This window comes from Pleurodeles waltl, chromosome 6, assembly GCF_031143425.1.
Source record: "Pleurodeles waltl isolate 20211129_DDA chromosome 6, aPleWal1.hap1.20221129, whole genome shotgun sequence".
Classification (NCBI taxonomy): Eukaryota; Metazoa; Chordata; class Amphibia; order Caudata; family Salamandridae; genus Pleurodeles; species Pleurodeles waltl.
This window is the reverse complement of record NC_090445.1, coordinates 1,247,703,697-1,247,728,551: the sequence shown is the minus strand read 5'-3', so window position 1 is coordinate 1,247,728,551 and position 24,855 is coordinate 1,247,703,697. Positions and strand designations below refer to the sequence as shown.

The window sequence follows — 24,855 nt, the reverse complement described above, 5'->3', positions numbered from 1 at the left end:
AGGGCCTGGGGAGGCTACCCCTCCCCAGCCTTGTAACACCTATTTTCAAAAGAGAGGAAGTTGCACCCCTGTCCTACAGGAAAACTTTTTTTCCTGCTTTCCCCTGCCTGAGGTGGTCAATCAGCAGGAGGGCAGACTCCTGTCTGAGGGGCTGCAGCACCGTTGGCTGCTCGCAGATCCTGGAAGACAGGTAGGGGCAATACTTGGGGGGGTCCTCTAAGGAGCCCCCAGAGTACATGGAATCATGGCCACAATACTGGCATCAGTATTGGGATATGGTTCTAACATGTTTGATACCAAACATGCTTAGGTTCAATGTTACCATTATGTAGCTGGACCATAGGTAGTGACCTATGGCCAGTACATAACTAAAAGGGCCTTTCCCACACTTATGTAGTCCAGGGAAGTGGAACTGGAGTTTGCAGGGGCACCTCTGCTCCTGCATGGGTGCCCACACACACAGGGACCTGCACCTTGTCCTTTGGGATGGAAGGGCCTACCATAGGGGTGACTTACAGTGACCTGGTATAGTGACCTATAGTGAAAGGGTGCATGCACCTTTTCACGCAGGCTGCAAATGGCAGACCCTCAGACACAGTTTGCATAGGCTACCATGGGTGGCATAATATATGCTGCAGCCCATGGGGGACCCCTGGAGTAACATCACCCTGGGTACCTAAGTACCATATACTATGGACTTACAGGGGCACACCAGTATGCTAATTGTGGGGTGCAAGAAGTACCAAAGCAACTACATTTGGAGGAGAGAGCACAATCACTGGGGTCTTGGTTAGCAGGATCCCAGTGAAAACAGTCTAAGCACAGACATCAGGCAAGAAGTGGGGGTAACCATGCAGAAATAGGAACTTTCCTACACCCCCCCACCCAAACAAAAGACAATAAGACTAATCTTACCCAGTTGAGTCTTCATTGTCAAAGTGTAAATATCTGGAGAGTTCATCTGCATTGGAGTGGTTACTCCCCGGTCTATGTTCCACTGTATAGTCATTTCCCTGTAGGGAGATGGACCACCTCAACAGTTTGGGATTCCTACCGTTAATTTGCCTAAGTCATAGGAGGGGCTTGTGGTCTGTCTGAACAAGGAAGTAAATGTCGAACAGGAATGGCCTCAGCTTTTTCAAGGACCAGACCACAGCAAAGTCCTCCCTCTCAATGGCTGACCAACACTTTTCTTTGGGAGTCAACCTTCTGCTTATAAAAGCAACAGGTTGTTCCTGGCCCTCTTCATTAAGTTGTGTAAGTATTGCCCCATCCCTACCTCTGAAGCATCTGTCTGGATAATAAATTGTTTTGAATAGTCAGGGTCTATGAGAATGGAAGCAGAGGACATGGCCTGTTTTAGGTCATCAAAGGCTTTTTGACAGTTAGCTGTCCATAAGACTTTCTTGGGCATCCTTTTGGATGTGAGGTCATTTATGGGGACTACAATGGAGCCATGCCCTTTTATAAATATTCTGTAGTACCCGGTCAGGCCTAAGAAAGCTCTGACTTGGGTTTTAATGGTAGGGGCAACCCAATCCATTATGGTTTAGACGTTGACCTGTAGTGGCTGAATTTGGCCTCTGCCTACCAGGTGGCCCAAATAAACCACTTTTTTCCCTGCCCTATCTGGCATTTGGAATCCTTGATAGTGAGGCCTGCCTTTTCTATGGCCTCTAGCACAGTTCCAAAGTAGACCAGGTGATTATCCCAGGTGGAGCTAAAGACAGTTATATCATCTAGATAAGCTGCAGTGTAGCTTTCCAAGCCGTGAAGAAATTTGTTCACCAACATTCAAAATTTTGCTGGGGCATTCTTCAAACCAAAGGGCATCACTGCGAAGTGACAATGCCCACTAGGTGTTGAGAATGCTGCTTTGGATTTTGCAGCATCAGATAACTTGATCTGCCAATATCCTGCAGTCAAGTCATTGTGCTGAGATACGTGGCTGCAGCCAAAGTATCTATCAGTTCATTTGCCCTGGGAATTGGATGGGCATCAGTCCAGGTGACTGCATTGAGGCATCTGCAATCAACACGAAACCTCATGTCTCTTTTTCCATTTTGGGAGTGAGGCTTGGGTACCAAGACTATAGGACTAGCCTAAGGGCTGTCTGAAGACTCATTGACTCTTGACTCTAGCTTCTTTTGCACTTCTGCTCTGATGCATTCTCTGACATGGTCAGACTGACCATAGGCTTTACGTTTTACGGGCAGTCTGTCACCTGTGTCAATATCATGTTCACACCAGGTGGTTTGTCCAGGGGTCAAAGAAAAGAGTTGGGAGAACTGACTGAGGTGGTTTCAGCAGTCAGATTGTTGCTGGTTAGAGAGACAATCAGCAAGGACTACTCCCTCCACTGAACCATCAACTGGGTTGTGGGAGAAGAGGTCAAGGAGAGAGCCACTCTCTTCTTCCTGATCTTCATCATTGGCCATGTGTAAAGTCATGCTAGCCCTATCGTAATACGGCTACAGGTGATTCACATGAAGCACCCTGTGGGGGCTTCTAGGAGTGCTTAAGTCAACCAAATAGGCAACTTCACCCTTCTTTTCCACATTGGTGTGGGGGCCACTCCACTTATCTTGGAGTGCACTGGGAGCCACAGGCACTGGGACCCCCACTTTCTGTCCTAGCTGATAAGCAGTCAGCACAGTCTTTTGATCATGCCTCTGCTTTTGCAGTATTTGGCTTGCCTCAAGGTTTCTGGATGCTCTCTTCATGTACTCCGCCATTCTAGATCTTAGGCCTAGAACATAATCTACTATGTTTTGTTTGTGAGGTTTGAGAGGTTGCTCCCAACCCTCTCTTTAAAACAGCAAGATGACCCCTAACTGGGTGCCCAAACAAGCTTAAATGGGCTATAACCCACTCCCTTCTGTGGAACTTCCCTGTACGTGAAGAGGAGGCAAGGCAATAGGACATCCCATCTCCTCCTGAGTTTTTCAGAGAGCCCCATTGTAAGGAAATGCCTCCTTGGCATGGTTACCCCCTGACTTTTTGCCTTTGCTGATGCCAAGTTATGATTTGAAAGTGTGCTGAGGCCTGCTAATCAGGCCCCAGCACCAGTGTTCTTTCCCTAACCTGTACTTTTGTTTCCACAATTGGCACACCCTGGCATCCAGGTAAGTCCCTTGTAACTGGTACCCCTGGTACCAAGGGCCCTGATGCCAGGGAAGGTCTCTAAGGGCTGCAGCATGTCTTATGCCACCCTGGGGACCCCTCACTCAGCACAGACACACTGCTTGCCAGCTTGTGTGTGCTAGTTGGGACAAAACGACTAAGTCGACATGGCACTCCCCTCAGGGTGCCATGCCAACCTCCCACTGCCTATAGGTACAGATAAGTCACCCCTCTAGCAGGCCTTACAGCCCTAAGGCAGGGTGCACTATACCATAGGTGAGGGAAAAAGTGCATGAGCACTATGCCCCTACAGTGTCTAAACAAAACCTTAGACATTGTAAGTGCAGGGTAGCCATAGGAGTATATGGTCTGGGAGTCTGTCATGCACGAACTCCACAGCACCATAATGGCTACACTGAAAACTTCTCAGCACAATAAATGCACACTGATGCCAGTGTACATTTTATTGTAACATACACCCCAGAGGGCACCTAAGAGGTGCCCCCTGAAACCTTAACCGACTACCAGTGTAGGCTGACTAGTTTTAGCAGCCTGCCACACACCAGACGCGTTGCTGGCCACATGGGGAGAGTGCCTTTGTCACTCTGTGGCTAGTAACAAAGCCTGTACTGGGTGGAGGTGCTTCTCACCTCCCCCTGCAGGAACTGTAACACCTGGCGGTGAGCCTCAAAGGCTCGCCCCCTTTGTTACAGCACCCCAGGGCACTCCAGCTAGTGGAGTTGCCCGCCCCCTCCGGCCACGGCCCCACTTTTGGCGGCAAGGCCGGAGGAGATAATGAGAAAAACAAGGAGGAGTTACTGGCCAGTCAGGACAGCCCCTAAGGTGTCCTGAGCTGAGGTTACTCTGACTTTTAGAAATCCTCCATCTTGCAGAGAGAGGATTCCCCCAATAGGATTAGGGATGTGCCCCCCTCCCCTCAGGGAGGAGGCACAAAGAGGTTGTAGCCACCCTCAGGGCTAGTAGCCATTGGCTACTAACCCCCCCAGACCTAAACACTAGGGGCTCCCAGAACACAGCAAGATTGATTCCTGCAACCTGAGATTAAGAAGGACTGCTGGGCTGAAAAATCTGCAGAGAAGACGGAGACACCAACTGCTTTGGCCCCAGCTCTACCGGCCTGTCTCCCCACTTCTAAAGACACTGCTCCAGCGACGCGTTCCACAGGGTCCAGCGACCTCTGAAGCCTCAGAGGACTACCCTGCATCTAGAAGGACCAAAAACTCCTGAGGACAGCGGCTCTGTTCCACAAAGACTGCAACTTTGCAACAAAGAAGCAACTTTGAAACAACACACGTTTCCCGCCGGAAGCTTGAGACTTGGCACTCTGCACCCGACGCCCCCGGCTCGACTTGTGGAGAACAAACACCACAGGGAGGACTCCCCGGCGACTACGAGACCGTGAGTAGCCAGAGTTGACCCCCCTGAGCCCCCACAGCGACGCCTGCAGAGGGAATCCCGAGGCTCCCCCTGACCGCGACTGCCTGCTTCAAAGACCCGACGCCTGGTAAAGACACTGCACCCGCAGCCCCCAGGACCTGAAGGATCCGACCTCCAGTGCAAGAGTGACCCCCAGGTGGCCCTCTCCCTAGCACAGGTGGTGGCTACCCCGAGGAGCCCCCCCTTGCCTGCCTGCATTGCTGAAGAGACCCCTTGGTCTCCCATTGAAACCTATTGCGAACCCGATGCCTGTTTGCACACCCGGCAGCCCCCGTGCTGCTGAGGGTGTACTTTTTGTGCTGACTTGTGTCCCCCCCGGTGCCCTACAAAACCCCCCTGGTCTGCCCTCCGAAGACGCGGGTACTTACCTGCTGACAGACTGGAACCGGGGCACCCCCTTCTCTATTGAAGCGTATTCGTTTTGGGCACCACTTTGACCTCTGCACCTGACCGGCCCTGAGCTGCTGGTGTGGGAACTTTGGGGTTGCCCTGAACCCCCAACGGTCGGCTACCTTGGACCCAACTTTGAACCCCGTAGGTGGTTTACTTACCTGCAAAACTAACAAACACTTACTTCCCCCAGGAACTGTTGAAAAATGCACTGTGTCTAGTTTTAAAATAGCTATATGCCATTTGTGTAAAAACTGTATATGCTATTTTGCTAATTCAAAGTTCCTAAAGTTCCTAAAGTTCCTAAAGTTCCTAAGTGAAGTACCTTTCATTTAAAGTATTGTTTGTAAATCTTGAACCTGTGGTTCTTAAAATAAACTAAGAAAATATATTTTTCTATACAAAAACCTATTGGCCTGGAATTGTCTTTGAGTGTGTGTTCCTCATTTATTGCCTGTGTGTGTACAACAAATGCTTAACACTACCCTCTGATAAGCCTACTGCTCGACCACACTACCACAAAATAGAGCATTAGAATTATCTCTTTTTGCTACTATCTTACCTCTAAGGGGAACCCTTGGACTATGTGCATGCTATTTCTTACTTTGAAATAGTACATACAGAGGCAACTTCCTACATGGCCTAGAACATAACCTACTATGTTTTGTTTGTGAGGTTTGAGAGATTGCTCCCAACCCTCTCTTTAAAACAGCAAGAGGACCCCTAACTGGGTGCCCAAACAGAAGCTTAAATGGGCTATAACCCACTCCCTTCTGTGGAACTTCCGTGTACGTGAAGAGGAGGTAAGGCAATAGGACATACCATCTCCTCCTGAGTTTTTCAGAGAGCCCCATGATCATGTCTTTTATGGTTTTGTTGAATCTTTCAACTAAACCATTTGTTTGTGGATGGTAAGGGGTGGTTAATTTATGTTACTCCACACTCTTTCCACATTGCTTTTAGGTATGCAGACATGACGTTTGCATCTCTGTCTGATACCACCCCCTGAAAACCACCCTGGAGAAGATTCCCAGGAGGGCCTTGACACTACAGGGCTGTAGTGGTCCTAAAGGAGGATTGCCTCTGGGTATCTGGTGGCATGGTCCACCACCACTAGTATAAATCTGTTCCTAGATGCAGTTAGAGGGTCTAAGGGGCCAAGAATGTCTGCCTCCACCATCTCAAAGGGTACCCCAACCACTGGTAGTGAAATTAGGAGGACCTTTGGAGTGCCACGTGTTTTGCCACTAGCTTGACAAGTAACACAGGTACGACAAAACTCCTTTGTGTGCTCAGACATATGAAGCCAGTGAAAGTGAGGGACAAGTCTGTCCCAAGTCTTGCTTTTCCCCAAATGGCCTGCAAGTGGAATACCATGTTCTTGGGTCAAAAAGAACACCCTAAACCTTTGAGGAATGCCCAACCTCCTGGTGACACCAGGTTTGGGTACCTTGCTTCAGAATAGAGGTGCCCATTGTCCCAGTAGACCTTATGGGTCCCACTGATATCCCCTGCTTCCTAAGCACAGCTTGCTGTCTCAGGCTATCTAGAGAAGGACAGGACTTCTGTCCCAGGCTAAGTTCCTCCCTAGTGGGTCCTCCTGCACCTAAGAGCTCATCTGTATCAGTTGTAAGGTTCTCTGGTGTAGGTTCCACCCAAGGGCGGGGGGATTCCTCTCCCTGAGGAGTGGGATCCTCACCTGAAGCCTGGACAGGGGGTAATTTCTTACCCTGCTTGCCTATCTTTTTGGGAGTCTCCTGGGCCATTTTTCCTGGTAAGTGCTCCTTGCTCCCCGTGTCTCTTGGCCTGTGCTCTTCTCAGTGCAAATATATGCCCAGGGATGTCCAGCATTGGTGCATGGGCATCCAAATTTACTTTAGCCCAGGCTGAAGTCTCCAAATCATTGCCCAGTAAATACTCCACAAGCAGGTCAGAGGGTATAACAGTATTCTTTAGGCCAGTAACTTCCCTTCCCTCGGCCAAGAGCCAGAACAGCAATAGGGTAGCACTGAGTGTTATTGTGAGCATCAGTGACTTGGTAAGTGTGACCAAGTAGGTGCTGTACAGGGGACACCGGGTTTTCAGTCACCATTATGACACTGGCACCTGTGTCCCTGTAGTCCTCAGCCTCAACACCATTGACAAGGGAATGCTGTCTGTACTTACCCATATTAGATGGACAAGCAGATAAGGTGGCAAGGCCTATGCCACCCTCAGAGACCGAAACTGCTTCAGTGGTCTCCATGACTAACCCAGAGTCCACTGCAGTTCCCAAGGTGAACCCAGCTACACCCTTGGGCTGATTACTACTACCAGTGCTATTGCTGTAGGTATTAGGGGTAGAAGTGGTGGTAGAGGGCGTGATTCTTTTCTTAGGACAGGTGCTGTCACCTGCCCTGTGGACTTTCTGTCTACAGATGTAGCACCAAGCTATCTTGAAGGAGCATGAAGAGGAAGAGGATTTACACCCATCCCCAAAAGAGTGTTGTGGGCCTAATGAAGACTCTTTCTTGTCTTTAGATTTGTCCCCACTTTTGTCCTGATTCTTGGAAGAATCCTTCTTCTGGTCACCCCCAGTGTGAGTTTTTCTATCCACTCTGATGCGAACCCATTTGTATATTATCTTACCCAGTTCTTGAGGAGTGGTCAGATCTGAGTCCACAAGATGCTGATGCAGTTTGTCAGAAATGCAATTATTAAGAATATACTCTTTCATAAGAAGATTGTACAAGCACACATAATCATGCACATTACTGCAATGTAACCAGCCTTTCAGGGCTTCGACAGAGCTGTGCACAAAATCTACCAAATCCTGGGAGCACTCCTTCCTGGTTTCCCTGAATTTTATCTTATACACTTCTGTGGTCAACTCCCCCCTCCCATGAGAACATCCTACAGTGCCTGATAATTGTCTGCATCTTCCTCACTGACAGTGAGGAGTTTGTCTCTACCCATGTCATTAAAGGAAAGCCACAAGATGGCTGCTCACTATCCTTGAGGGACCTTCTGTAATCTCCAAGGCAGTGATCCACTTGTGGATGTCATCCCCAGCCTTGTAAGGTGGGACTATTGTGTTTAGATTTCTGGAGTCATGGGAGTTCCCTGTCACTCTGGTCTCTCTAAAGCTGTTGCTGCCACCATGGGGTATCAACCCCAAATTCTGTCTCTCCCTCTCCACTGCAAAGGCCTTCCTATCTGTGAAATGTGCCCTTCAAAGCAAACCAGTGGCTTGGGGAGGCTACTCCTCCCCAGCTTTGTAATACCTATTTCCAAGAGACAGAAGGTTGTGCCCCTCTCCCACAGGAAATCCTTTGCTCTGCCTTCCCCTGCTTGAGCTGGTCAAACTGTAGTATCCTATCTGAGGTGCTGCAGCAGCGTGGGCTGCTCACAGACCCTGGAAGACTGGTAGGAACAATACTGGGGGTCCTCTGAGCAGCCCCCACAGTGCATGGACTCATGCCCCCAATACTGGCACCAGTATTGGGGTTTGATTCTGACATTTGTGATACCAAACATGCCTAGGTTCAGAGTTACCATTATGTAGCTGGACCAAAGGTAGTAACTTATGGCCACTACATAGCTAAAATGGCTTCCCTGCACTTACGAAGTCCAGGGAAGTGGACCTGGAGTTTGTAGGGGCACCTCTGCTCCTCCAGGGGTGCTCATACATACAGGGATCTGCACCCTGCCCTTTGGGCTGGAAGGGCCTACCACAGGGGTGAGTTACAGTGACCTGGTGTAGGGACCTATAGTGAAAGGGTGTGTGCAGCTTTTTACACAGGCTGCAAATGGCAGGCCTGCAGGCACAGTTTGCATAGGCTTCCATGGGTGGCATAATAAATGCTGCAACACATGGGGGACCCTTGGTGTACCAATGCCCTGGGTCCTTGAATACCATATACCAGGGACCTACAGCGGTACACCAGTATTCCAATTGTGGGATGTAAGAAGTACAAATCAACTAAATTTGGAGGAGAGAACACAATCACTGGGTTCCTGGTTAGCAGGATCCCAGTGAAAACAGTCTAAGCACACTGACATCAGTCAAAAAGGGGGGTAACCATGCCAGAAAGAGGGACTTTCCTGCACTGGACATTTAAGTCTGGATGATGTGTAGGCAGTGTTTGAGGCCCTGGATATCTGAAGCAGAGGGAACTTTTAAATAGATCTGTGAATCGGAGTATTGGTGAACCTTGATAGTGTTATCTGTGAGTACAGCATCATGGAGATCAATTTCGAGGTTGAAGATTACAGAGGACAGTATGGCATCCTGGTGGCTGCGCAGGTGACAGGGATCTTTATGAGGTGCCCATATGACCAAAGTGGTGACAGTTATAAAGGTAGAAGGAGAAGATGAAAACCAGGGAAGGATGTTGCTTGTAAATCCCATTCAAGAATCCAAGGTGCTAATGATGGTGAGATGGTCGACTCTGTTGAAGGCGGATAAGAGGTCCAGCAATATCAGGAGGCAGAGGTCATCTTCATCTATGGCTCAGCAAAACCAAGAGGCAAGGGCCAGCTTCATCTGTGCAAGGAAGGTATTGTCTATGTGTAAGGTAGTCGTCACCATACTGCTGCATGATCTGAAGCCAGGCATAGTTGTGCAGGACTTGGTTAGTATTAATTTTATTTTGGAGTTGACAGAGACTTAGGCAAAACAATGGTGAGTAGATTGTTTGGTGAATCTCCCATACTGCACTGTCTGAGAATACAAAATTAGCCAGTGGACAGTACAGAAACCATAAATGCAGAACTTTCAGTTAAAAATTATTTATGCTTCAACACTTTAAATAAATTGTCCCAGGAATAAAATTAAGTACTAATTGGAAAGCTCCAGGTTTAAGGTACAGCCTGGCTAACAAAGAAAAAAAAACTATGAACCATCTGCCGACACCATTTTGTAGGCTCTTATAGCAAGCATGTGTATGCCTATAGAATGACACAAGTGCTTTTTAAAATGTATTTTCCTTTTTGTTTACCAATCTGAATTGTCTCAGTAAATAAAACTAAAAAATAAGGCAGTGTATGCTGGTGAGGGGAAGCAGCGTGTGTAGGTGAAAGCAACTTGGAGGGGACAGAATCATGGAGGGCAGGGATGGGAAAACAACCAGAAGGCAGGGGAACCAACATGGGGGAGCATGTGAAGGGAAGCAGCATGGACGACACAGGGAGAGAAATTAACAGAGAGAGGAACATGGAGCTGGGAAGCAAAAGGGTAAATGTCACTAGTGAACTGCAGCAATGATTGTACCACCTTTACAGTTTGACCTGGCATAACACACCTATTGTCAGGCCAAAACGTGAAGTTTCTTACCTGTTGGTGTAGTTCTGCAGCTTGAATAATTTTATGGATTCACATGCTGTGCAATATTCTGGCATCTAGTAGTTGGATTTGGAATTGTCTCCCAAATTTTTGTCCTTCGTCTATTTCCGTGTTTTCTTGTTGTTGTGCATGGAAGTACCTCCATTTGGTGGCACTTGTGACATTGTTGTGCTTCCCCTGGAGCCCCACCTTTGGTTGCCATCTTCAGATTATTTTTTTCTCATATAGGTGGAGGTGGGTGGGTAGCTTGTGAATCCAGAAAATTCTTCAAGCTGCAAAACTACACAGACAGGTATTAAACTTTGCATTTTTCAGCGTGACTCTTTTCTGGAGTCATATGCTGTACATTGACTTAGTAGCAGTTTGTTATTCTTGTGGTGGTTGGGTTGAAGATGAACATTGATTAGTAAACAAATGTTGTAAAACGTTTTGTCTTACTTGTGCTTCCTTGTTCATTTGTATATCTATGCAGTAATGTCTTGTGAATGTATGCACAGATGACCACTTTGCTACCATGCAAATGTCTTGTCAAAGTGTATTTTCTAGAAAGGCAATAGTTGTTCCCTTCTTCCTTGTTGAATGAGCTCTTGGTGATGATTATAATGTTTTCCTGCGTTTTGTGTCATAATTGAATTGCCTGTGCTATCCGTCTTACACTTGTGTTCTTGGTTATTGGTCTTCCTAGAAAATTGTTTGCAAGGGAGACAAAGCGTTGCTTAGTTTTCCTATTTGGCTTTGCACTTTCAGTATAATACACAACTGCCCGTCTTGTATCTAATGCGTGCAGCACCCTTTCAGCCTGATTCTTTGGGTTTTGAAAGAAGCTTGGTTTATGTGAAATTATGAAATCACTTTTGGTAAGAACTGAGGATCAGGTCTCATAACAATCCTGTCCCTGTGTACTTGGAAATATGGTTCTTGTAATGTGAGCTCTTGCAATTTGCTTAGTCTACGAAGCAAAGTTATAGCTCCTAAAATTGCAGTTTTTAAAGTCAGCATTTGCAAAGTTGCCCTGTGTAAAGGTTCAAAAGGGTTCTTCATTAATTATGTGAGATCCACATTCAAGCAGGAGTTTGTACCTTTTTAGGTGGTGCAATCTTTTTCGCTCCTTCAAAAAACATTTTGACTACTGACAATGTGAGAAAACATATCCTTAAGTAGTCCCCTTGTATAGGCCACGATAGCTGCTAAATATACTTTTGAAGAAGCTTACTTCAGTTAACACTTTAGAAGATGTGTTAAATATTTTAGCACCATTCTTTCTCTTGTAATTTTTCTCAGTAGTCACTGCTTATAACACTATAGTGAGTATCTCTTCCATTTAGCAGTATAGCACTTTTTAGTTGCTGGTTTTCCTTGCCTCTCTAAGGATAGCCATTGAGTTTTCTGGCAGCTTTAAATGTCCAAACTCTAAGTCCTCAGGAGCCATGCTGCCATGTTTAAAGATTCTAGTTCTCAATGGAGACCCCTTCCTTTTTCCAGTGACAATAGATGCGGTTCTTCTTGGTAATTTTAGAATTCTTCCTTGTGCCAATTCGATCAGTTCTGAAAACCATGTTTGTCATGCCAATTGTGGGGCAATTAGTATCAATGTCATCTTGCTGATTCTGCATTTTCTGGTCACCTTGTGCATCAGAGGTATCAGGGGACAAGCGTATGCAAATACCCCTGACCAGCTTTTCAACAGTGCATTACCCATGGATTGGTTGCATGGTCATCTGGAGGCGAAGAATTGGCATTTCGCATTCCCTGCTGTTGCAAATAGATCTTTTTCTGGAGTCCCTCATTCCTGAAAGATCCTTTGAAGTACTGTTTGGTTGAGTTCCCATTTGTGGAAGCATGAAGCTTGTCTGCTCAATGTGTCTGCCTTGAGAGTGTTCTTCCCTGACAGATGCACCACTAATACATTCATTTACCTTTGGATTGTCAATCTCCAGATTTCTTGTGCTAATTTGGACAAGGACGGGGGTTGTGTTCCCCCCTGCTTGCTGATATAAAACATAGTTGTTGTATTGTCTGTTTGCATAAATATTGATTTTCCCCACAGCTCACTCTGAAATGCTTCTAAGGCTAAGAACACTGTTTTTAGCTCCAAAATGTTGATGTGTTGGTCTGCTTCCCAATTCCCCCACACTCCACTTACCGTGAGATTCTTCATGTGTGCTCCCGATCCCTTATGTGAGGAGTCTGTTGTAATTGTCACAGTCGGAGTTGGTTGGACAAATGTCTTTCCTTCTGTGATGTTTTTAACCATTCCTGTAATGGTCTCATGTATAGTCTTGCATATAGGATCAAAGGTATGCAGGAAACCATAATTCCTAATAACTTCCCACTGCCCTCGCTGTCAGTGCTTGCCCCTTCCGGTAGAGATGAGTTTCCATCAATAGGGTATTAGTTCTCTTCTTGCAGGGATACACTTTCCTTAGGATGGAGTTGAGTCTTTGCTCCCAAAAACATTTTCTCTTGCTGTGGTTCTGCTGATGATATTCCAATGTTCATTGAGAATCCAAAAGAAAAGAGGTGTTTCATTACGTCCTGTATATGTTCCCTGCACTTTCTGTACACATCTGCTTTTATAAGCCAGTCATGTAGATACAGGTACACATGAACACCCTGTCTTTGCAGATGTGCTCCCACTGCTGTCAGGCACTTTGTGAATACCCTTGGTGTTGAGTTGATTTTCAAAGGCTAGAACTTTGAACTGAAAATGTTTGTTTTATGTCACAAATCTGAGCTATTTCTTATGTTCTGCATTCATTTGGGATGTGAAAATAGGCGTATTTTAAGTCTATTGTTACCATTTAATCTCTTGTTTGCAGTTGTGATATGAATTCCTATAATGTTGTCATCTTGAATGTTTATGTTTTTATAAATTTGTATATTAACCTCAGGTTTAGAACAGGGCACAGAGAGCCATCTACCTGGGATTAGGAAATTAGTTGAGTAGTTCCTTTTGTTGATTGCTACTTTTGGAAAAAGTTATTTTGCATCCTTTCCAAGTCACTCCTCTGCCTCCTTGAGGAGTCTGGATGTTTCCTCCTTTTAAAGAGCTCTTTTCCTGGGTCCTTTAGATGGAGGTATTCTTTGGGTATTCATTGAAGTATGTTTAGAATTCATTTGACTGATGTGATTTTTTTTCACTCCTGAAGAAAGTATTTTATTTTTCCTCCCACTGGTGCCTTGTGTAGGAGAAGTTGTTCTCAGATGTTTATGCCCACTGATGTTATTCATGAGCGTATTGATACTTGTTGAGAGTCACTTATTTGTGGGTGTAGCCCCTCCTCTTTGTCGTGGTCATCTTCCACATGCCTGGACTAGAAAGGGCTGTTAACTATGATTGTATTGCCTGCCTTGCTGGGGTTGACTCATCTAATAGCCTCCTAGGTATGTTTGTTGGGACGTGCTTGCTTTAAAGTTACCCCTTCCTGTAGGTCATTGTGAAGGTATTGACTCCCTTTGCATGCTCCCTCTTAACTGGAGTGCTCGTATGGATTTAGCAGTCTCAATATCCTTTTGCAAACGGTTTAGGGTTTCATCCACTGCACTTCCAAACATCTATTCACCATTGAATGGGGCATTCAGTATGTTTGATTGCATTTCGGGCTTAAACCCTAAAATTTGAAGCCAGGAGTGATGGTGTAGGTAATCAATGTCATAATTTGTGTGCTAGATGTGTCGGCCTCATGAAGGGCATACTTAAGGCACATGTTGGCAAAGTTCTTGCCCTCTTCGGCCAAGTGTGCTGCTCTTTTCTGGTATTGTTCCGGAAGATGTTTCATTACCTCCACCATCTCACCCCAGTTTTGGTAAGCATAGTGGTTTAGAAGAGTGTTAGAATTAGTAATGTGCCATTGATTTGCTGAGCTTCTCTGGAATTTTCTGCCCATAAATCCATTCTTTTTTTGTTCTTGTCTGGAGGTGGGCCAGAGGTTGTGGGGATGTTGGCACTTTTCCTGGCTGTAGCTGTGATGATAGAAACAGCTGCCTCAGAACAATTTATGTAGGCTGGATCCTTTGAAAACGTATATTTCTTTTCTGCCCTCGGAGTGACTGTTCCGCATGTGGCCTGTTCCTTGAATACTTGTCTTCCCTTGACTAACACACTTGGGAGCATGGGCAAATACTAACTCTGGGATTGTATTGGCAACAAAGTCTCTAATAAGAAGCATGATTGTGTTCTCTCTTCCTCTAACTGTACCCCACATTTATCTGCTGCCTTTTTAATCACCTGATTGTAAATGTCTATGTCATCTGGTGGCGATGGCTTTGAAGGGTAAGAATGTACCCCCTCCTCAGGTGAGACTGCTTCCAAATCCTGCCACTGGGCCTTTGAATATTCTGAATCGTCGGAGCCCTGATACAACTCTGTCAGTTGTTCCTCTTCATAAAAGAGTTCTTATTCTTCCTCTTGTTGTGTTTTTTTCTTTCCAGTGGTCTACAGTTCACAGATTTCGAGGTGTTCTTTGCCTCGGGACACTGCTGTGGTTGTTGTTTTCTTCAACACCCGAGGCTGCCTTCGATGCTCTCGAGTCAGTTTTACGTGGCTCAGGCAAACCTTTCAAGGTGGATGGTTCTCTTACCTGCATGAATCTTTGCACCCCTGGGCCTCCACGTAGACGATTACCAAGTCATTCTCGGCTGCTTTCTCCTGCTCATCACTCTCCAGGCCCAAATCTGGAAGAGATGTTGTGGTCTGCCCTGTCCGCATGGTCTTTTGGCCTAGCCTCTGCTTTTGTCTCGCTCTCAGCGTCTTTGGTGTGAATGCAGAGCAAGTGTTGCAATCTTCACTTCAATGATCTACCAGCAAATAGAGGCTGCAGACCAGATGGTTGTCCTTTTGTGAATATTTGTGATGGCAGTTTTTGCAGAACTTAAATGGTGTGTTCTCCATCAGGCCACCTCTTGAGCCCCCTGCACAAGCATTCTTCTGAAAGTCAAAATAAACATTCTCTTCTTTTGTCTTGCAGACCCTCCAGGTACTTTGAAGTTCCGATGTTACTTCCTTAATTTTTCAATGATTTTCTCACAGATTTTTGTGACAAATTCTTCCCAGGTGTTAGAGGCCCTCCTGCGAGTGCACAGATCCAATGGCAAAAAAAAGAATCTAAAGATGGCGACCAAAGGTGGGGTTTCTGGAAAAAGTACAATGCCATCTCAAGGGACACCAAATAGAGGTATGTTGGTGCACAACAACAAGAAAGCACAGAAATAGAGGAAGGACAAAAATTGGGAGACAATTCCATACCCAACCACTTAGTGTTAAATAATGCACAGCATGTGAATCCAGAAAAGATTCATGCTTCAGAATCTTCCTTTTGTATACTGGTGAGTCACTCTAAGATAGACTCTAAATGCCCTTAGGACAGGACGTTTTAGAATTTAAAAGTTGGACATGTGTTCTTAAGGTTTACATATCCCGGCAGTGAAAAAACTCCAAAGTAATTTTTCACTGTGGCGAGGCTGGGTCTCCCATGGAAAAGCAATGGCTTGCATTTTGGTAATTTGTAATGTGTAAATTTAGTTTGTGAATAGCCACAACCATGGTTCAAGTACTCAAATTAATAGGAATTTAAAACCCAATCTGATAGTAAAATGCCAACTTTCTAAAAGTGGCATTTTCCAAACAGTACAGCTTCTAGTAGGCCTTTCTATCAAAATCCCCAACTCTCACTTTGTAGCCTCCTGGGAGGTGTAAATTGATCTCAGGATAGGGAAAAATGGACCTTGGCTGAGAGGAGATATGACCTCCTACTAACAGTATGACTCTGGGGATGTGGACACCAACTGTACAAGTTAAAGGAGCACCCCCTGTCACAGGCAGATGTAACTCACGCCTAGGCCTGCACCTGCCAGTATATATGTAGCCTAAGTGGCATCTGTGACAGTAGGGGGAAATCCTTTCCCAGTGCTCATTTTGCAGGGGGAGTTACTTAATTCCCAGGATACCCATCAGGAGTGTGCCCTTAGGCCTGGCCCAGGGAAGGAAGATTCTGAAATCTTGGATTTGGGCAGAGAGATGCACTGCCGGAATGTGTAGTGCCAAACCTCCAGGAAGTGATATAAGTGTGGGTTTCACATGCAACTTTTACTCCTATTGTTCAAGGATTGCCCTCCTCCACCAACAAGCTAGTGCCAAGCATAAAGTGGCATCCCTTGCTAGCTTCCTCAGAACACTGCTGGACCTGTGGAAAACAGAAGAAGAACTGCAGCTGCTGAAGCAAATGAATAGAAATTAGAAGAAGGACTGAGCCTTCTTTTTTACCTGCAGAGGAAAACTTCAAGACTTCAAGGGCTGGACATGCTACCACTTGAACACAGAACAGAAGAGTGGATTCCAAGTGCTAGTTGGGTAGCCTCATGTTAATCTCAAAGAACACAAAAGCTGCAAGAACCTGTCAACAAAGAAGTTCTAGTTCCAACTGGATTTGCCCTAGATCTTGCTGGTGGCTTCTTGGAGACTGAGTCCTAGCTCACCAAGTGGAGCCCATAATATCCTGGACTTTTGACTGGTTGTAGAGTGTACTCTCACCCCCTCAGGATTGCAATAGTGGACACTTTAGAAACTTTAAAAAAAAAAAATCCTAAAAGAATCAGCATTGCTAGTCATATTCAATTTGCTGGGATGCCATTCTGAGAGCAGCTCTACTTCCAGAAACAATTCTAAGTACCAATGTGGAGGATTTCGCCAGAATCAATGCCAAGCTGAACCCCCACCATCATTGAGCCCTTCATTGCATCCAGTCAGCAGCCCGCCAAGGAGAAAATTCCTTGAAAAACACAATGACTAAGGTGCTCATTATGACCCTGGAGGGCTAATTTGGCAGTATCACCGCCACCAGGCTGGCGGTGAAGATCGCCACATCTTCACCAGTACCGCCAGAGGACCGCTGGAGGTATTAGGAGCAAGCCTACGGCCATGGTTTCCGTGGACGTAGCACTGCCACGAAAACCATGGTGGTAGGGCTACTGGTGACAGGGAATTCCTTCCCTGTCAATGGTAGAAGGCTCCCCTACTCCCCCAGCAAGCACCTGACCCCCCCTACAGTCAAAGCACCCACACCCCCCTACTCACATAGCGCCCCCTACTCACATAGCACCCCTCCACCCCACCTACTCACATAGCGCACCCCTCCCCCTGCTCACACAGCGATCCCCTACCCCCTACCCCTCCTCCCCACATACATGGACACAGACACCCACACACACCATGCATACACCCATTCACCTACACTTCCAGACACGCATCCACTCACAAATATCCATACACGCATTCACTCTCACTCTTCCATCCACGCATTCATTCACCCATACTCGCACTCATACATACACGCATTCACTCACACATACTCACGCACATTCTGGCACGCATACACACAAACATCTAAACATGCATAATCACACGCATACACACTGACTGACATGCAGACAAGCACTCACTTCAACATTCATACAGCAAATCACTTACATGCATACAACCACACATACATCACAACACCCACAGTCGCAATCACACACGTGCACATACATTCATACACACACGCAGACACGACACATTCACACACAACACCCCCCACCCTCCCACTTCTCTCCACTGTTGACTTCCCTTGTCCGGCAAGGCGGCCGTCTGGCAGGGAAGGGGCTCTGCCACCGCTGGCAGTGCTCCGCAAGCAGGACACTGCTAGGCCGTGTTAATGGTCTTAATATGGCTGGCGACGTTCTACTGATGGGGCGGTGCAGGTGGTAGTAACGCTAGAGCGCCACCTCCCACCAGCATGGCTACTGACGGATATCCGCCCACAGTGTGGCAGAAATTTAGCAGTACCCGTTATATGGCGGTTCTCTGGCTCCCGTGGCTTTGGCGGTCTCGCTCAGAGACTGCCAAAGCCATAATGAGGGCCTAAGGGCCTGATCTAGAGTTTGGTAGAAGAGTATACTCTGTCAAAAATATGACAGATATCCCGTCCGCCATATTACAATTGCATTATGGCCTATGAAACTTATAATACGGAGGATGGGATATCTGTCACGTTTGTGACGGAGTAACCCCACCGCCAAACTCTAAATCAGGTTCTAAGTCTGAAGATAAACTTTTCACTGGGATAAACCTGGTTCCTGTAGCCGACCTACATTCCATCATAGCTCATGTTAACTTTTGACCCGGTATATTAGCCAGATACCAGAAGCTGGCGATTTGCGCTTTTTGACACTACAAAACTGTAAAACTCCTAAAAATCAAATCTCTGGTTTCTCTAATCTGATTATTGTTGTTTTCCTGTCTATTTGTTTATTAAGTTTATCCTGTTTTTTTATAAAATGTAGTGGGATTTGTATTGGGCTGTGTTTTCGACGTATTAATTATTTTGGTACCAATAAATGCCTTACATTTGTTTCCTTTGAGTTAAACCTGACTGCTCTGTACCATAGCTACTCAAGATTGACCTAAGGTTTGAGTTAAAGTAGCCTCATTGCCCCTGATACAGAGTAGTGACATTATTACTTGGTGAGGTCTCCCAACCACCCTAAATAATATTGTAGTAACATATTCCTCAGAAATGCAGTGCTCTCTTTAGATTCATGTTTTTGCATCAGTGCTTACGAAGTGGTCACGGACAACTGTAATGTGTGATTGGAAATTGCACAGCGATGCATATATGTGTTTCCAATCTAATATATTTACATGCAAATAATGAGCTGGTCCAAGCATGTGTAATATATCCATTATGTGTGTGTTGACAAGATGAAAGTATTTATTGAAAAGTGAAGCAAAAAAAATCTGAGCTTTCAGCATAGATTTCCTCAGCTCAATTATGTGTTTTACTGGGCTGCATTTAGGCAGGGCAGAAACCAGAAAATTGACTGAAAGATCTGCCAATTATCTGAATGTACATGCAGTTTGGAGTTAGGTTTTGGTTTAGGTACAGTGTTAAGCTTGTACTGGCACACAACATGGGTTTAAACACTCTACTTGCTTGTTTAGGGAACAGTCCTTAAGCTTTCATAGCATTTTACAGCATTTTATTTTGGGCTGCAATTGTATTGCCAAACTTTAGCAATTTAGAAGAGCACAACACTATTTGTAGACTATTCCTAGTCATGTTTTCGGCGTCTCTCTTTCCTTTGCGTATATGCATATTAAACAGCTCTTTTAGCAGCTATTGAATTAAAGATATGCAAAGTGTGATCTATTAACTTGTTAAATCCTCACTGAAGTGACATCAGTTAAACCTTTTCTAACTCATCCAGATCTAAGTCAACTTAAAACACCTGCTAAATCTGACAGGGTGAATTAAAATAATAGGAGAAATAGAGAAATAAGGATGAAGAACCTAAAGGTTATAAACTGGAACAGATGTTAATTAAAGCGAGAGATGAAATAGTTACAAAAGTAGTAAATCTCACAAACAGATGAACTTTGTGTTGCACGGCAAGGAAAATGTTAATGATTAGTGAGAATCCATTCTTTTAGCATGCCTAATCCAAGAAGTACCCTAATAGAAAAATTGCATTTTAGTTATAAATCAACACATGGATTTTAAATGTTCAAGAGTATACAAATGGTTGTTAGTTAATGCAATGAAGAGGTCCAGCCATATGACAACCCTTGCAAGCATGATTTTCAAGATAGATATGTATGGTCGTTGTGTGACCTTTAGGTAATTGTCCACACTTGCCAGCTTACTGTGTGCACTGTAAGTTGATGTTTTCTCTTTGTCACTGAAGAACAGCATAAAACATTAACTTTCAGATTATTGTTCATGTGGCATTCATTTGTACACCCAGTGGTCAGAAATTTAAGTTAGCTAAAAAGCTTCCCATTGGAACAAATCTTTTCAAATGGCCAGTGTCCTTAAAAATAGCAGCATTCTTCTAACCAAGTGAATCTCAAAGTGGTATTTTGTGCCATGGTATATGCTAGTTAGGTGGCAATGCGGTCTTGTGTGACCGCACGTTGCATTCAGATACCATTTATGCTTTACTGGAATTGAAGGACGAATTAGAGTGATTCCAATATCAAGCACTATGTACAAATGAGTGGAAAGACAGATAATCCCAGATCTTCTTCTCCTACCTTTTCCCCTAGTGCACACCCATATAAATAAAGAAAACTACAATTGATGAAAAGAAAGTAAGGCTACATAAAACACACAAATGCACAAAAAGGTCCTACAGGAGATTGTGTGAATGTAGTTCAAGGCATTTTTGTTTGGCACATCTGTGAAAATAACATATTTCTAAATCAGGGTTGCCCATAGGGTCCTCATCCATTCTTTCTGTCTTTGCTGTTAGTGGAAAAGGGTAAAGTGTTCCAAAATATCTGGAGACTAGGCTAGGCAACTACAAAGTAAAGGATGCACAGTCTCAGGACTCTACTATCTACCTGGAGAAGAGAATTTGCTATATTGCCCAACTATTACAGATGAGGAATTAACTGAAGTGATAACAGGCTGTTACTTTAAGTAAATGATGTTAACACAGGGTGCACACGTTTTGTTCTTTAAGTAAGCAATGGAACTACACTATATTGAGTTAGAAATATCTCTACGTAAGTGTATCACCTCTCACTCCTTCTAATCAAGACCAATACTTGTTTGGAGAGCAAGAGATAACAAAATTGTAACTTTATACAGTGGCAACCAAGATCCAATGTTTCTATATTTGAAAGACAGACCTTTTTCTATTAGGGTAATTTAGATATGAATTAATGTGTGCAATCATATAAGAAAACATAAATTGTTGCTTACCCGGCTTCCCTTTTCACTAGGTGGCCCTTGTGCACCCTATAACAAGATGTTCAAAAATAAATGTCCATTTGCTTAGAGCTTTAATACTAAATATAATACAGGAAAATATCAAATACATACAGGAGGTCCAGCCGGTCCAGTTGGTCCTATTGTACCCTGGTCTCCTTTATTTCCCTGTAGTATGTACAAAACATTTTAATGAACACCAGCTTTATTAATATGTAATGTTTAAAATCAACATGTCAAATGCAAGGAAGATTTCTTTTTTACTTTCCCGTCAAAGGACATTAAACGAAGATCACAGATTCAAATCAGTATTGGCATTTTATATAGCAGCATCCGCCTTTCATTGCCTGCTTTATACATCCTGGTAGTTCACAATTTAACTGACATCTTAGCACATTGTTTCGGCTTGCAATTTCCCCATCACCATCAAAATGTAATTAGCAAATGTGGAAAATCTGCTCTAGATATAGATTATTATTCCCCATTGTTACTGGCATCTTCTTAGAGTGACGATTGTAGCAACATTTCATTTTATTGCCCAGAGGAGGGGACCACCTTGAGAGGGAGTTTCTGGAGTATGACACCCACCAAATAAATGCTTTCTTGGCTTGGTAGCTAGGTTTGGGGTCCCTGAGTCAGGTCTGCTATGCCTGTGTCTGTGTACCTTTTTATCCTGATTTTACTAGGCAGTTTTAACCTGTTTGTTTTTTGGAGCAGAACCTAAATATATATCATGACCTGCTTACCAAAAAAGCTATTAAATCTGCACCCATGGATGTACTCCATTAATGGATGCAAATTCACTACTTTCTAAAATTCACACACATTGACAGTAGTCTTGAAAAGCTGCACCAGTCTCAGGTTTCTATGCATACTACTCACAATCAAACCCCCAAAATGTGATAAAATGAACGCTTGCAAATAGGCTACCATTGGCAATCGCTCGGGTTGCAATCTGAATTTTCATTTTTCACTCACTGTGCCACACTAGACAGAGGGCCTGATATTCGGTTTGGTAAACATAGTAAATGTGGATAGAGTGGAGGAGGGGTTTACGTCTCCACCTGCCAAATTTGGAAATTGTCTACCAGCCTTGTGGACATGTCTATACATTGGGAAGAACTGCAATCATTGCAGTTCTTTTCAATATAGGGAAAGTTTTACAGACGGCTCCATCAAACATGATGACCGGACATCAAATCTTTCCAGTGTTTTGTACATTTTCAAGAACAAACTTCCAAAGCCAGGGTGTGGGGATCATTTTTCTTTTTTCACTGTCCCTCACTACCAGGATATATCTGGTGGTGACAAACAGTTAAAAAAATAAATCCATCCGACAGTTCAGTCTAAATAGGGCTGATGGTTGAATGGTTACCTCTAATTGTCCCTAGTCTGTTGGGCTTTGGAGAAAGTTTTACAACAATGGATTACATTTTACTCTGTCAGCATAAAATGTGCAGTCTGTCTGTCTCAAAATCAGGTGGGTGGAACTTGAGTGTGGTAGTCAGTGTACAGACGGGGTATCAATGGAGTACCTGTCCACTCAACTCTAAATCAGCTCCAGAGGACCATCTAATGCAAATCAGTACTCGTGGGAACAGTATATCCCAAACCTCAGTCATCTCACCTATTCACCTTGCGGCCCACTGTTTTTTTTAGTTTGGAATTTGAGATTCACACCCTCCCAAATCTCACTGACTGAGCTACATCTCTGCCTACTAATGTAAATATCATTACATATAATAGATTGAAATACATAATATGTGTCTATGTAATCATTTTTGTAGAGGGCAGTGGGATTATTTGGGCTTGCAGTCCAATTAGTAAAAAAAGACAGAGTTGGCAGAAAACAGCAGAAATCATGCAGAGATGGTGAAAGACATCTACTGCCTTTTTAGTGCTCTTCTTCTGACATCAATGACACATCTGTAAAATTGAATAAGAAGGCACCAAGGCTTTGCTGAATGTGTGCTTCCACCTCTTGGTGTAGATTCTCATGTCAAAATAAATATGTACCATCTGCCTAAGGGATGGGTGTAGTGGGAAGTGAGGAGGAAACCATAAAACCACTGATGTAAGTGCAGTATGACTGAGTGTGAGGGTGGGTCTGTGCATTGCACTCAAGTATCGGGAAATTATTATTAATAACCCAGGGCACTGGAAGTTGTAAGGCATTGGTTCCCTCGCAAGACCGTGCCAGCCATTGTTGCTGGCATAGCAAAAGGAGGTGTGCCTTTGCCTGCACCACAAAATAGTTGCTCCTAGTCATTGAAGGTGGGACCAAAAGGGTAGGTGCAATTAAGAAATACATCCACCAATCAGGTGATTCATTCCTGCCCCCCAAAGTCTGGGGACGGGAATCTATCAGCATGATTTAACAGAACAGCAGGTAAGGATGGATAAGGTGCTGTGTGGCATAGAATAACATAGTATAGTTACATAGATAAGCAGTGGTCTGAGGGCAGGTACATTGACATAGGGCCCTTTCTGCTCTGTAGCGGGTACATAGAAGTTCTCCCTATAATAGTTCAAATTAATGTGTGTGCTGTTTCTGACTATGTTGACAGATACATCAACATATGCTGAACCACTGAGGATGACACCATGAGAGACCAATGACCACCGAGCCATTTTTTTGCCCAGGATCATTTTGCAACTTACTCTTCTTTATGCAAGTTGAGGAGCCCTCACAGACCACACTGTTGCCTTGAAAAACTCAAGCAGGGTTCTGATTTTTATAATAATATGACAAGGAAGAGGAAGCAGCACTGGAGTAATTTGAGGCCTGGTTTTTTATTGAAATGAACTAAGCTTGCAGGCAGTCTTGGTCTTGAAGAAGGATAGACAGAGAGACTGAACTGTGTGCCCTTCAAGCCATGTGGAGTGTGCCCTTTAGTCTCTTATCTTGGATCCATGCTGTAATCATAATAGTACACAATTTAAAATCTATGAAGGATGCAAGTATAAGTGGACATTGACAGGATTTGAACTTGTGACCTGCAGGGCACAGCAGATGTTAGGAGGAAGTGGTTGCCTCACTGATCTATGTGGCCGAATTTACTCCTCTATGCTCTTTGCTCGATCTTCGTTAGACAGAGAATAGTAAATTAATATTATGCTCAATGAATTGAATGCTGTCCACATACCTTTTCAACAGAATGTTTGGGTACATTTGCTGTGGAATGAGCTATGAAACTGGTCTAATGACATTTAGACCCTCATTATGACCCTGGCGGATGGCAGTACTCTCCCTCCCCAGAGTCCTAATCCCACCCTCCCCCTCCCGACTCCAGAGACCCCGCACGACAAACACGCACATTCATGCACCATCATACACATGCATACATACACTCATACCCACATTCACCCATGCATGCATACATTCATTCACACACACATCCACACACACTGACATATATTCACGTACCACTCCATCCACCAGGGCGGTAACAGCCGCCAGGCTGGAGACTTCAGTCTCCAGCCAGGCGGCCGTCACTGTCCCACCCGCTGGATTATGACCCCACCTACCGCCATGGTTTTCGTGTCTTCCTTACCGCCAAGAAAACCATGGTGGTAGGCAATTTCAGTGACAGGGAATTCCTTCCCTGTCACTGATAGGGGTCTCGCCTGCCCCCTCTCCTTCCCCAGAGTCCTAACCCCACCCTCCCCCTCTCGACTCCAGAGCCCCCGCACAACAAACACACACATTGACGCACCATCATACACATGCATACACACACTCATACCCACATTCACCCACGCATGCATACATTCATTCACACACACATCCACACACACTGACATATATTTACG

The 24,855-nt window shown here is 44.7% G+C and overlaps 1 protein-coding gene across 1 annotated transcript in view; it reads right to left on the bottom strand.

The window, feature by feature from the left end:
* Positions 1-24,855, bottom strand: part of COL13A1 (collagen type XIII alpha 1 chain) — a 650,895-nt gene that overhangs the window by 102,063 nt on the left and 523,977 nt on the right. The window contains exons 35-36 of the mRNA XM_069242266.1: positions 21,157-21,210; positions 21,037-21,072 (exon numbers count right to left, since the gene is read on the bottom strand). Of these exons, the coding sequence (XP_069098367.1) occupies positions 21,037-21,072; positions 21,157-21,210 (90 nt within the window). The remainder of the gene's footprint in view (positions 1-21,036; positions 21,073-21,156; positions 21,211-24,855) is intronic.